Here is a 13,606-nt window from a genome sequence, read left to right on the forward strand (position 1 = left end):
TGTAACCCTGGCTGTCCTGGAACTTCTTCTGTAGACCAACCTGGCCTCAGACTCATAGACATCCACCTGCCTCCTGAGTGCTGGGACTAAAAGTATATGCCACCATGCCCGGCTAGGAGCCTGTATTTTCATTTCCTATGCAGCCATACAAACTATAGAGCTTATTCTGGTGGCACCAAAGTTGGACAGTCTGATGAGCATAGAGGCTGATGCCAGGTCTCCATGGAGGGGCAACTTTCAATGTAAGGGAGGAGGAGGCACAGTTGTCTCGGGCTAGTATCAGGAGGCCCAGATGCCCTGAGTAGGCCAAAATAGTCTCGTTTTGGATCTCTTGTGTGCCTCTTTCCTAGTTTCTCCTCTGACACCCAAAGGAGATAGAGAAAGAATCTAGCAGCCAGATGTGGTGGTGTGGTGGTGCACACCTTTAATCCCAGCACTCAGGAGACAGAGGCAAGAGGATCTTTGCATTTGAGGCCCGGGCGAGTTCTGGGACCACCAGAGATACACAGAAATCCTGTCTTGAAAACAACAAAACAAGAAGTCTACTAAGCTGTAGGTAAGTTAAGTTGCAGAGAATTGGGTTCTACTTCTCTCCTGCATCCTGACTGATTGTTGTGTTTTGGATGGAACCCAAGGACTCACTTACCCTAGGCAAGTCTCTCTCCCAGTGTACCACATTCCCAGCCCCAAGTGTGACAGAAGTGAGCCCACCTGCCTTCAACAATTATTTAGTGATAGGACTGGAGATATGGCTCACTAGAGTGCCGGCCACACATGCACAGAGCACCTTCTTATTGGTGTCTCTGTAGTATTCTGGGGTACATACCCTCAGACACACACACCCTAAGTCTGGGCTATCCTATGGACGGCTATGTCCTCAGCACTTCCCACATTCCTGTCTGTCTTTATTTTGAGACAGTGTCAACTAGTCCAGGCTGGCTCTGTAATTGTGTAGTTGAGGGTGACCTTGAACTCTCTTGATTCTCCTGCCTCTACCTCCCAAATGCTGAGATGACAGGCATGTGTGTGCCACCCACCTTGTTTATTTGGTTTTGGGAGCAGGTCTTTGTGCATGCTAAGTTAACACTCTACTGAGCTATAGCCCCATCCCATGTCTGACTATTCACTGAAGTGGAGGAAGGCTCACCCTACCTGGTGTCCACACCTATGTTAGCTGTTGGTTTTGATTGTTTTTTAAGGTAATGCTGCTTTTGAGGGGAACAGCCAGGATTGTAAGGTGTAGCGGTCGATGGTTTGGGGTTGCTTTTCCTGAGGAGGCATGAACAAACACCCTACATTTAACTCCAACAGCAGCCAAGGCAGAGACCCCTCCAGCTTTGTAACCAATGAATTTATCCCGTTTCACACAACAGGAGTTGGGGTGACTCAAAAGCAGGCTCACCACCAAAAAGTCCTAAGGCCCTTACTAACAACCTCAGTGAAGTGGCCTCGTGGAGCGCTGCCTTCAGCGGCAGCTCCCCGTATCACAAGCACCTGGGGCAGCCCCCTTATTGTTACAGACTTAGCCATAATCTTATTGCTCTCTCCTTGTTGCAACTGTGGGCTGAAGCTCTCTGCTCCATAATATCCAGTGTTCATGGGTCATGTTAGGCCCTCAGTTAAAAAGGAAGAAAAAAAGAAAAAAAAAATTATACAACAGTCCCACGTGTGGAACATGGAGGCTGCGTTCTCACTAGCAAGTGGAGGGTGTGCCCACTGGGCGGTGGGGGTGTCCACTCAGAAACACCCCCTGAATTCAAGGGTTCTTGAATTCAGGAAAGACAGGGAAAGCAAACTATTGAACAAGATTCTTCTTGCCACAGCTCTGGGTCGTGTGGGTGGAGAGGGACAGAAAAGCAGGCGCCTCATGGGTGGTAGCTACATCCTTGGGCCTCAGCTCTGAGAGCTGCCTCCTGAGTGTGGGAAGACTGGGGAGAACACCGGCCCAGTGAGAGGGCGAGGGCAAGGGGCACAGAGTTGGGTGTACCCCAGGCAGGCTAGGGTATCCCGCGGGGCCAGGACCGCCCATCTCTGCTCTGGGCACAGCGAGTAAGAACAGGAGGGCAGATGTTCCCGCCGCCGCCGCCAACTAGTGCAGGCCTGCACTTGCCAGCCCCGGACCAAGGACTTGAAAGCTCCGGCGCACAGCCCGGACCTGTCCCGCCGGGCGTCACCATGGCGTTTTTTTTTTAGGCGAGAGCAATAGGAAAATCCCTGCTGCCTAGGGGTGTAAGGAGGAGTAAAGAGGCTCTCTAGATGCGGCGGGGGGGGGGGGGGGGGGGGGGGGGGGGAACTGGCTCGCGGAGACCGAGAATTTAAGCTACCGGAGTCCCAAGTCTCCCTTAATGAAGAGACTCATGGAGTTAGGCACTTTAGTTGCTTCCATGTCTTTGAACCTTGAGGTCTTTTATGGTTCCTATTTTGCTGATGAGCAAAATACATTGATGATGATGTGTGTGTGTGTAAAATTTTGTATTTGAGCAAAATATATATTGTATTTTGTATTTGTATATACATGTACATATATACAGATACATATATATGCAAATACATAGTATATCATCCATTTTATACTAATTAAAAATAATTTAACTGGGAGTGGGAACACACCTTTAATCTAGCACTTGGGAGGCGTAGGCAGGAAGGCCTCTGTGAGTGGGAGGGCAGCCTGATGTATCTACACAGTTCCAAGCCAACCAGGGCTGCATAGTAAGAATCTGAATCAAATGACGATGATGATGATGATAATTATTTAAAACTGGTGTGATGGCTCAGCAGGTAAAGACAATCGCCACCAACCCTGAGGACCTGAGTTCGATTCCCAGAACCGTCAGTGCAAGGAGAACCGACTCCCACAAGTGGTTCTCTAATTTTACGCATGCACTCACACACATATACAATTTTTTAAAATATACAAACATATATATATATGTATATATACACACATGCACATATACATGTATACATACATTTTTTCTTTGTTTCTGTTTAACAGCCTTGGCTGTCCTGGAACTTGCTTTATAGACCAGAGAAGCCTCCAACCCAGAAATCCATCTGCCTCTGCCTCCCGAGTACGGGGATTAAAGGGGTGCACCACCACTGCCCCATTGTAAATACATATTTTTAAAAGAATAAGTTGCCGTAGTTGACACAGATACACTGTTCCTTAGGTAGCTGCAGGACTCCACAAGGAGAAAGAACTCCACATTTACTGAGCCCCAACTCTGCGTGCGTGGTTTCCGTGCATTATCTATCTCCCTTTGTGGAGCAGACTGTGCCCTTAGCAGAAGGGAACCCCGTTTTCTTTAAACTTGTACAAATATACAGATCTTACGAGTGACCAAGTAGGATAGGAATCAGGTCAGGCGGACTCCAAAACACGCTTTGGCTAACCGCTACCACGAGCCTAGCAAGAGAAGGCGGTTTGCTCTGGTTACTACCGCAGTGGTGGAGCCCGCGCGTGGGTCACGACCTAGGTGAGGGTGAAACAGGGGTCACTGAGCGCCCAGCCCGTGTCAGTGCCGACAACCCTCAGCTTGGGAACTCAGAGGCAGGGCTCGTCCCGCCCTCACCTGCAGACTCCACACCTCGGGTGGCCTCACCTCGCGGCCCGTGGGGGCGGGGCCAGGCGGGGCTGGGGCCGGCTCCGGCGCGTGAGTGGCAGGCTGCGACCAGAACGCGCATGTGCAGTCAGCCCAGCTCTAGAGCTTAGCAGGCAGCTGGCGATCGGGGCGGTGCTGAAGAAGGCGGGGCGGAGCTGAGGAGGGCGGGCCGGGGCGGGGCGGGCGGCGGGGGCGGGGCGACGCTGAGCTCCGTCCTGCTCCCATGGCCGCCCCCGGCTCCCGGTGCTGCCCCCTCTGCCCCGGGCCGCGCCCGGGGGTCCCGCACTGACGGCCCATGGCGCCGCCCGCCGCCCGCCTCGCGCTGCTCTCCGCCGCTGCTCTCACTTTGGCGGCCCGGCCCGCGCCCGGTACCCGCCCCAGCCCCGGTGAGTGAGACCCCGGCCCCCACAAGCCCCGCTCGCCCTCTCTCGCGCGTGGACCCCGGAGAACCCGATGCTTGGGCTTCTGTCCTGGCACGCGGCGTGGACGCGCCTGTCCCGCGTTACCAGGACTCTGCCCCGCGTGCCGGCTTCGAACTTTTCCGGACTCTGCTCACTACTTACGGGAGAGAAGGGGTGCGTGACGGCTAAGGTCGCCCGTACGGAGTGCAGACTACTCCGAGTCCGGCGTCCTGCTTCCCAGGCCGAGTCCACCGCGCGGTCCGCCCGAGGAGATGCCCTCGGCCAGGATGAAAGCTGGGATGGAAGCTTAGTTCTCACACGCCCTTCCTTGCCACAGAATCCTTTCCCAGTGGAAGGACAGGCATGAGGGTGTTGTCTGGCCCAGTTCAGTTTCTTTGCAGGTTGTTGAGTCTGCTGAGCATAGGTCATTGGTGAACCTGCCACTGGGGTCTCTACCCTAAGTTGCAGATTGTGATGTTGTGAAGAGAGGGGTTTGCTGGTGAAAGAAAACTCAGAGTTGCTTTGTTTTCTTGCCAGCCTGGATTTAGGGGAAAGGCTGAGATTTATTTTTCTGTGTGATTTTGAGGCAGACTTTGAGCTGCTTGAACCTCTGTTACCTGATCTGAAAAAGAGGGTATGGTGGTAACTCACTACCACGCGCAGTGTTGGTGAACATTAAATGATAACATTTTAATAGTTTTTATAGTGTTTCCCAGATAACTAAAGACTAGACACCTCGTTTACCCTGTGAATACTGAATTTCTTACAGGATGAATCCCGGCAAAAGGCAAAGCTGGGCTTTGGGACAGCAGAATGAGGGTTTCCCAGCACTCCAAACCTGAGACTCAGTAGAAGTGGTTTCTAGGTGATTGCTGCCTTCTATGGGACTTCTATAATTTGCTCACTTCTACTATTTGTAGTATGTGAACAGGGAGGGACGTTCCAAGAGCCAGGATGTGTCAACATAACTGTAACCTAGTAACCCCTTCCACTTTGCTATCTGTGTGTTCATGAGTACTCTTTGGAGAGAGAGAGTTACGGATGGAAACAGACTGGTTTTCCTTCCTGGAAAGGGCACAGTATAGCTTTGGAAAGCATTGTGAGCCTATTCTGCCCACACTCGAAGGGAGGTGACATCTGTTAGGCACCTTTGCTGTGCTAGGTCAGATGCAACAGCTCTTGGGTAAAGCTGGTATGCTTTTATTTAGGAGTCTTGGTCTTGGGTAAGGACAAATTTCATGGCTGTTGTGAAACCGTTTGCTAAGTAACTCAAACTCTCATCAGCCTGGTCCTTTAGTATTCTGCTACATCAGTGTCTTTGTGATGTTTCCCCTCTGGTTTCAGAAGCAGTTTCAGAAACAAACCACATGGTTTTCAGCATCATATCCTGTCAAGAACCTAGCCACTAGTTTGTTAAATCCTTTCCAATTAAAAAAAAATGCTGTACACTGAGAATATGCCAAACTTACCATTTCATATTTTGTGATACTGTAATTTTCTCTAAAATTTTGTGGATGGAAAAAATTATTCCAATACTTATATTCTGCACAACTTTGTAATATTTAAATTACTGGTGGTTTGCATTTTTGAATGCTGACTTTATAAAAACAGTTAGCTCATTCCCCTTCAATGTTATTCTAATTATAGTGTGTAGCCAACCCCAAATGATCTCCAGTCTCTCCGTTCTTTTGTCATGCTTTCTCGTCTTTCAGAACTGATAAGAAGACAGGGGTTAGTGGTAGCCTTTTCTTGAACATCCTCTGACTTCTCATCTGGAATTTGTCCTACTAGTCAGTAATGTATATTGTTATAAAACCTGAGTTCAGTTACCTGCAAGGTCTTCATACTTTATAGTACATTCTCTTAGCACTGTAGATGAATAATTTAAGTGTTTAAAATGCAGTGAGTGCCCCCCCCTCTTTTTTTTTAGATCAGGCTGGCCTCAAACTCACAGAGATCCAACTGCCTCTGCCTCCTAAGTGCTGGGATTAAAGGGGTCCACCATCATCACCTGGCTTTCCTTTTATAAATCTCAAAGAAAGAAAGTATTACATTTAGGCTCACTTCTAACCAATACAAGTTGGTGTGTTCAATATAGCTATCAATATGTTCAGAGTTTAGCATAGATGGACCAAAAGCAAAATGATTAAAACAAACTTACATCTTCATAATATCCACATTGGGAGTTTTTGGTAGATGGCAGTATATCCTCTTTAGTTTAGAATCTGAAATATTAAAGAATTTCTTTATTGGGGAAGTACGGGTGTGAGGGCTTACTGGAGATGAGTGTGAAGGTCAGAGTATTTTCGGTAGTCAGTTCTCTCTGTCTACCTTGTTGGTTCCAGAGATTAAGATCATCAAGATTAATACAAACACCTGTGGCTTGTGAGTCATCTCAGTGGCCCCTAGTTTAGAATTTTTGAGCCTGGAACTCTACCTGAGGCTGTAGACCAGCAGTCCTCAACCTTGCTAAGGCTCCGACCCTTTAATAGGGTTCCTCATGCTGTGGTGACCACCACCCCCTATAAAATTATTTCATTGCTACTTCACAACCGTAGTTTTGCCACTGTTATGAACCATAATGTAAATATCTGTGTTTTCTGATTGCTGTAGGTAACCCTGAAAGGGTTATTTGACCCCGCAAAGGGGTTTAGACCGACAGGTTGAGAATGAGACCCACTGCTCTAGACCAAGGCAGAACAGTAAATGCTTTAGGCTTTGTGGCCCATAGACTGGAACAGATGCAGTTTCTCACCTCCGACTGTATAGGTAAAAGTAGTCATTGACAAAATGAATAGGCACTGCTGGGTTTTTTTTTCCAAGACATTGTCTTACTGCGTCTCCAGCTATTGTTATTCACTACATGGACCAGGCTGGCCTCAAATTCACAGAGATCTGCCTGCCTCTGCCTCCAAAGGGCTGGAGCAATAACATCACACCTGGCTTCATTGTTTTGTTTTAATGAAACTCTTTGGACATTGAAATTTAAATTTTTATATCATTTGTGCATGTCAGTATCTTGTCCTTTTTAATTTTTTATAATTAAGAACCCAGTCTGAATTTGGTTTGTGGGTCATTATTGGCTCACAGGCTGCACTTATGTTAACCTAGCTCTAGGTCATGTGAACTGACTTTTAAGTGGTTACTGGTCTGGAAAAAGCAACAAAGTAGGCTGATTTTACTGCATGAACAGACCTTTTACCATTTAGTGTGAATTAACTTTTAAATACATCTGGGAGTCAGGCACAGTGATAATATAGTTGTACTCCAACTATTTGGAAAGATGAGATGAGAGACTCGTTTGAGGCCAACAGCCTGCCTGTGCAGTGTAACAAGGCCCAATAGGCAAGAAGAAAGTGCTAGTTAAAATGGTAAATTTTATATTTCACCATGATTTTTAAAAAGATACAGCTGACTGGGAAAAGCTTGTATACATAAATTTAGTTTATTAATAAATAGAGATTCAGCACGGTTCAGTGCACTACTTAAGGAAATAATTCCCACCTCTGAGCTGACCCACAGTTTGTTCACTCAGCCTGCAGATGTTACTTGAAACAGACTGTTGAGAGATCTTCTGTTTTGCAGAGGAAAGCCCAGGCAGCAGGTGGCACCAGCCCTGGGAACTGGAAAAACAACCACTGGGGAAAAGAATTTCTGTCACTATTAGTCTTTTCTAAGTTTTTACTCCCATGCTTAGGTTGTCCTTTTAAAGTGTCTTTACAAAACAATAATCAGCTTGGCTGATTTTTTTCTTTTTTTTCTTTTTTTTTTTTTTTTTAATTAAAGCATTTTGAAAACAAAAACCAAAGTGAAATATTGGAACATAACAAGCCGATTGTACTGCTGGACAGTTAATGCGAAATGCTTGGCAGAAGCCGGAAGTTGGGGTCTGTAGCTTTTGTCTGAGGTTTTACGTCCTGAATAAGGACAAACATCAGGACAAACTTAGGAGGACTGAGGAGTGTGCCTCAGTGCCCTGCACAGGTTTGCAGGTGAGAGCATCCTCCAGAGTTCATCTTCATTTGATATCTGACTAGCTCAGTATGCAACCTCTGCCTGGATAAGATGACTGAGATTCCTTCTGTGTGCTGTTTGACCTTGACACTTGCACTAGACCCCAAAAGTGTTCCTTTGGGTGGAGTGGGCACTGGGGTCCAACAAGTTTTTGCCCTTTCTTCCTTCCTTCTAGGATATAATTTTTTTTCCCCAGACCTCAGGCTCTTATCACTGTCAGCCAGAACAGGGAGAGGAGAGGGGCCATTGTAGAAATGTCATCCGACAGAAGTTTGCCTTTTCCTCCAAAGAACTCTCTTTCCCTGTTCTGTCCTCTTTCTAGGTAAGCACCTCCTTAGGCTGCCCTTGCACCAGCTTGAGGAGGAATGAAGTTGGGGCTAGACAGTTCCTTCCCAACTTTAAGCCATCTCACAGGCTGATTGCCACTGTCCCTCTTACTTCTGCAGTAGGGCCCCCTGGGGGCTTCTCCCCTGCTAGGGCCAGCTTCCAGCTTCTCCTGCCACAGTTTAATCCCTGGCACATAACCAGAGCATTAAACTTTTATTGTTCAATTTACCACAAGGGCGAGGCCCTGTCCCTAGTGGGCTGAGGAGGCTGTGGCCGATTCCAAAACTCGAGTGTCATACCACATTAGCGACTGCAGACTTTGAGGGCTGGATTTCTTTCAGTTTGGTTAGATTCTTGGTTAGAGCCAGAACAGTATACTCACACTCAGTTTTAAAGCCAGGAAAGAATAGAGACAGCATAGGCGACTTTTAAAGATGATTCATGCCGGGGTTCATAATGGAGGTAGCCATCAGCCTGTATGAGGAGCCTGCACGTGGTTTCTTTGTATCCCCAAAGTAGATACATTATGGTGTTTGTAGCTTTTCTAGTGTCCCAGAATCAAGTAACAACATGGCAGCCAAGAAGCTCTCTTCTAGAATAGTAGGGATTGCTAGCCAATCCCGTCATACTATGTAAATTACTTGCTGCTGTTCAATCTATAAAAATTCATCTTCAAAGAAAATTACTGGGCTGGTAAAAATATTTTTAATAATGACCACAGAAGTCATATTTATTTTTCTTTGATGTTCTTCCGAAGAATCTTCTGGTTCTAATCAGTTTGTTCCCACATAAAATACAGTGGAAATCTACAATAATAAAATCCCCATTTCTCTGTCTATGGGGAAATAAACAGGGCAAGGACTGTCTTTTTCAGGGGCTTCCCCTCGCCGTGCCCCAGACTCAAAGCCTCTATTACTGGTGGGTGTTTTGGCATCAGTTAAGGGCCTTCAATCCTTCCCTCCCTCCATGTTTTGGTCTTTCATTAAAGTGTTTCTGTTGTCTAATTATATCCTTTCAATCAAATTAGAGAGTGCAGCATCTGGTGAGGGCCCTAACTGCTGCCATCTGCACCCCGTGTACACAGGCCTTTGCAGCTGAGAATCACTCAACTTCCAAATGGCAGGAAGAGATTTGGAAAAAGTTCAGTTGGAGGGGAGGTTAACTTAAAAAGAGCCTCTTCAAAGGCTGGGTGCCCCGTCCTGCCTGCCGTGATGCATGCAGGACGTCATTGGCTTTGCTCACCCAAGAGGCTTCCTAAGCACTTCTGGCAGCTGAAGGGTTTCTAATTGTCTTAGCTAAAGTGACTAGGCTTTTTCCTCCCTGTTATGGTTTTGGAGGGCCCCAGTAGAGCTGAGAATATCTCTCTTGAGAAGAGTCTTTTGTTATATGACCACCGATTAGTGGATGTGACACTTTCTCTTGGGTTGGCCATTTCTTCTAACTCAGTGATTTCAGCAGACAGAGAATTTTGCTCCTTAGAAATAGTTTGCAATGCTTGAAGGCTTTTTTTTTTTTTTAATTGTCACATGGGGATGCTATTACTATCTAACAGATAGAAACCCGAGGTGCTATTAAACACTCCAGAATGTATAGGACAGTCCCCTGCACCAAAGAATTACCCATCTGTAAAGATGGTGCTGAGAGAGGCCCCTATCCTGATTGTGTCATTACTGTGTCTTCTCGCTGTGGTCTAAAAACGGGCAACACAGAAGAGCATCACTTTTACCTGTTCTGAAACTAACTCTGTAGAACAGTCTGCCCTCAAACTCAGAGATCTGCCTGCCACTGCCTCCTAAGTATTGGGACTAAAGGCACATGCCATCACATTCACCAAGAAATAGATTTTTGCTGGGAATGACAACACATACCTAACACTGAGAAAAACTGAGGCAAGAGTTTGAAGCTAGGCGAGGCACATAAAAAAACATGTCAGAGAGAGAGAGAGAGAGAGAGAGAGAGAGAGAATGAGAATATGACAGAAAGGGAGAAGGAGAGGGAGAGGGAGAGGGAGAGGGAGAGGGGGAGGGGGAGAGGGAGAGGGAGAGGGAGAGAACTAGGTATTACACCTATAATACCAGAGCTCAGGAGGCAGAGGCAGGTGGATCACTGAATTTGAGGCCAGCCTGGACTACAAATTGAGTTCCAAGACAGCCAGGGCTACACAGAGAAACCCCATTTCAAACAACAGAAACAAACAAACAAACAAACCAAAAAGAAGTACAAATTTGGTATGGTAACCCATGCCTATAATCCCAGCACTCTAGACGTAGAAACACCAGGATTGGGCATTTAAGGCCAGCCTCCATTATATAGTTTGGGTTGCATGAGACCCTAGCTGGAAAAACAGAACATTTTTCATTGTCTTCATCTAAGCCCCTTGAGCGTTTCACTGCATAGCATTCTGTAAGCTTGCCTGGAGTGAGGATTTCCTGGCTTTCTACTTCCTCTCATTATTGTCAAATAAAGTATAGGATGCCCAACTGAATTTGAGATCAGGCCAATACAAAACAAATTTTTAGTTTTGGTGTGCCTCATTCAGTGTTTGGAAATACTTCTAAGAAACTGTTCAGTAGTTGGGTTAAGGGTAGGGGAAACATATATATATATATATATATATATATATATATATATATATATGTGTGTGTGTGTGTGTGTGTGTGTGTGTGTGTGTGTGTGTGTGTGTGTTCCTTAGTCCTGAGGGTTGAATTCAGGCCCTGGCATTGGCGAGTCAGGTGCTCTACCAGTGAGCTACACCCTCAGTTCCTATTTTGGATTTATCTGAGATCCAGATGTAACTGAGCACCCTGTACTTTCATCTGATGAGCCTGGGGCCTTCCTCTAAGAGCCAGGAAACACTGCATAGCCTAGGGTATGAGCCTGGGGCCCTCCTCTAAGAGCCAGGAAACACTGCATAGCCTAGGGCATGAGCCTGGGGCCTGCCTCCAAGATTTGAGAAACACTGCATGAGCCTTTCAACCATGGACAGTCAGAGCCAATCTCTCAGCCACACTCTGTCCTCAGTGCTGCTGCTCTGCGTGTCTATGGATGACAGCACTGCCAATCCTCCTACCTGGTATAGGGACTGAAGGGTGGAGCCTTTCAGCTCTTCTAATACTCCTGCCTGGTCAGATGGATGCTAGGCTGAGTCCTTCCTTTAGCTCTAATCCTTCTCCCTGGGCAGCATTTCTGAAGCGTGTCTCTTGAGTTGGACTTTTATGTTGGGATCAATTAGCAAGTGCTTATCAAATGTCTGCTGCATGCCAGTATCTTTCACTGGGTCTTGTTTGTCCTGTGCCAGATCACAGAAGCCAGTAACTGTTGCTGTAGGGTTTACTTTGATGATATGCTCCAGAGAGAGCTTGTCCACCTGTCAATTAGTTCCCTCCTCAGGAACTCTGGTATTATTCGGCTGTTCTATATCAGCTAAAGGCAGCTGAAAAGGCCAGAATCTGGCTTCCATGGACCAAGAACCACACCCTCCAGGACTCCATTATTGGAGAACTTTCTGGTCATCTGACTTTAAAAGTAGGTCACAGGCAGTGCTGATAAAACTTGTCTGAAAGCTGGGTTTTATTAGTTTATTTAATCTCTTTTTAGTCCAATTGAGAACTTGAGACAGTACAAAATAGGATTGCTAGGAGCTGAGGATGTATAACTCAATGGGCCAGATCACTTGCCTAACATGAGTAAAGTCCTGATCCAGAACTGCAAAGGAAAATAAAAAGCCATAGGATTGCTCACATGATCATGAGGCAAGGTGTAGATATGGACCAGGTGTTTTCTGCTTAAAGAAAACTCAGGATATAAAAATGGCTCACTTGGCAAAGTGCTGGCCTAACACACTAAGTCTTAGATTTATTCCCAGCACCAAGTAAAATTGCCATCACAGTGGCACTCACCTGGAATCCCATCACTTTTGAGTAGAAGCACTAAGATTAGATGTTCCAGTTTTTCCTTGTCTGTGTAGTGAGGTCATAAAGTGGACTACCTAAGACTGTTTTAAAAATTAAAAGGGCACAGGCGTGACCTTATCATCAATTTCATTTATCTGTCTGTCTGTTCATTCATAGACAAGATTTCTCATGTAGCCTAAGCCGGTCTTGAACTATAATTCTCCTGCCCCTGCTTTCTGAATGCTGGGATTATAGGTCTGCATCACCATGCCTGGTTTATTAGCAAATGCTGGAGGTAGAACCCATTTACTAATTTAGGAGCTACATCCTCAGCCTTAATTTGTCTTTTGAGACAATGTGTCACTATGTATCGTGTTTGAAGTCCTCCTACCTCAGCCTCCTGAGTGCTGGGATGACAGGCACTGGTCTAGCAGGGGTTTTTTAATTAGCAAATATTTGACTTTCAAGTGTTTGATTGACACAGAACTTCCTGGAACTTCTCAGAGGTGATTGCTAGGCAGTCAGAAGGCTGATCCACAGGCAAAAAAACAAAAATAAAAACTGGAGTTCTTGACTGTGTAACAGATTCCCCCCTGCCCCTGCAAGCTATATATTTATGCTTTTTGCTCATTTCACAAACATAAACAAAAACAGCTTTTTCTGAGATCTGCCTTCGAGGGGGATTCAAAGTTAGGCAGCCTAGGACTGTCCGTAGAACGTGTGCTTTGCAGTGCAGGGCTCGGGTTCAGTCCCTGGCAGGAAAAATAAAGCCTGGACGTATCCAGAGATGGGGAGTGAAGCTCAGTGAGGAGGTGGAGCCTGAGCACTGCTGTGGTTTGATGTGTAGTTTGTGTGGAGAGTATTGAGCTAGGGCTCGTTTTGTCCTCACTGTGTAGCTGAGGAGACCTACAGCTCCTGATCCTGTGTTCCAAGTGCTGAGATTACAGATGGCCACCACTTCACCAAGTTATCTTTGAGTCAAGGTCTTACTCTTAGCCTAGACTAGCCTTAAGCACATGACTCATCTCCTCAATGACAGAATTACATGTGTGAGGCACAGTGGTAGACTACTGCCTAACATATGCACGTTGCTTTAGCTTTTTCTTGGGAAACATGAATAATGCCTGTTTTCCCAGATATGGCACTGTGAACAGCTTTGTCAGGCCCAGCTTGGAGAATGAGTGACATTATTGGGCTTATATACAGGAGTATGGTGACCCCAAAAGAGCTGTGCTATAGAACAGTCCATTCTAGCCACTGTTACCCCCTCAAAGCTATACAGTTATTCTTTCACCTCTTATATACTCCTGTGTTGCCCCAAAACCAAGTACAGCCAGGCTGGAATTACATGCAGTTCTGTGAAGGAATG

The 13,606-nt window shown here is 46.3% G+C and overlaps 1 protein-coding gene across 2 annotated transcripts in view; it reads left to right on the forward strand.

Annotated features, from left to right (window-relative positions):
• Positions 1 to 3,777: 3,777 nt before the first annotated feature.
• The window catches only part of Kremen1 (kringle containing transmembrane protein 1), a 68,597-nt gene continuing 58,768 nt past the window's right edge, over positions 3,778 to 13,606 (forward strand). For both annotated transcript variants that reach the window (XM_034508760.2, XM_034508761.2), the window contains exon 1: positions 3,778 to 3,988. In XM_034508760.2, the coding sequence (XP_034364651.1) occupies positions 3,898 to 3,988 (91 nt within the window). In that variant the 5' untranslated portion in view covers positions 3,778 to 3,897. The remainder of the gene's footprint in view (positions 3,989 to 13,606) is intronic.

This window comes from Arvicanthis niloticus, chromosome 7 (assembly GCF_011762505.2).
Source record: "Arvicanthis niloticus isolate mArvNil1 chromosome 7, mArvNil1.pat.X, whole genome shotgun sequence".
In the NCBI taxonomy this organism is placed as follows: domain Eukaryota; kingdom Metazoa; phylum Chordata; class Mammalia; order Rodentia; family Muridae; genus Arvicanthis; species Arvicanthis niloticus.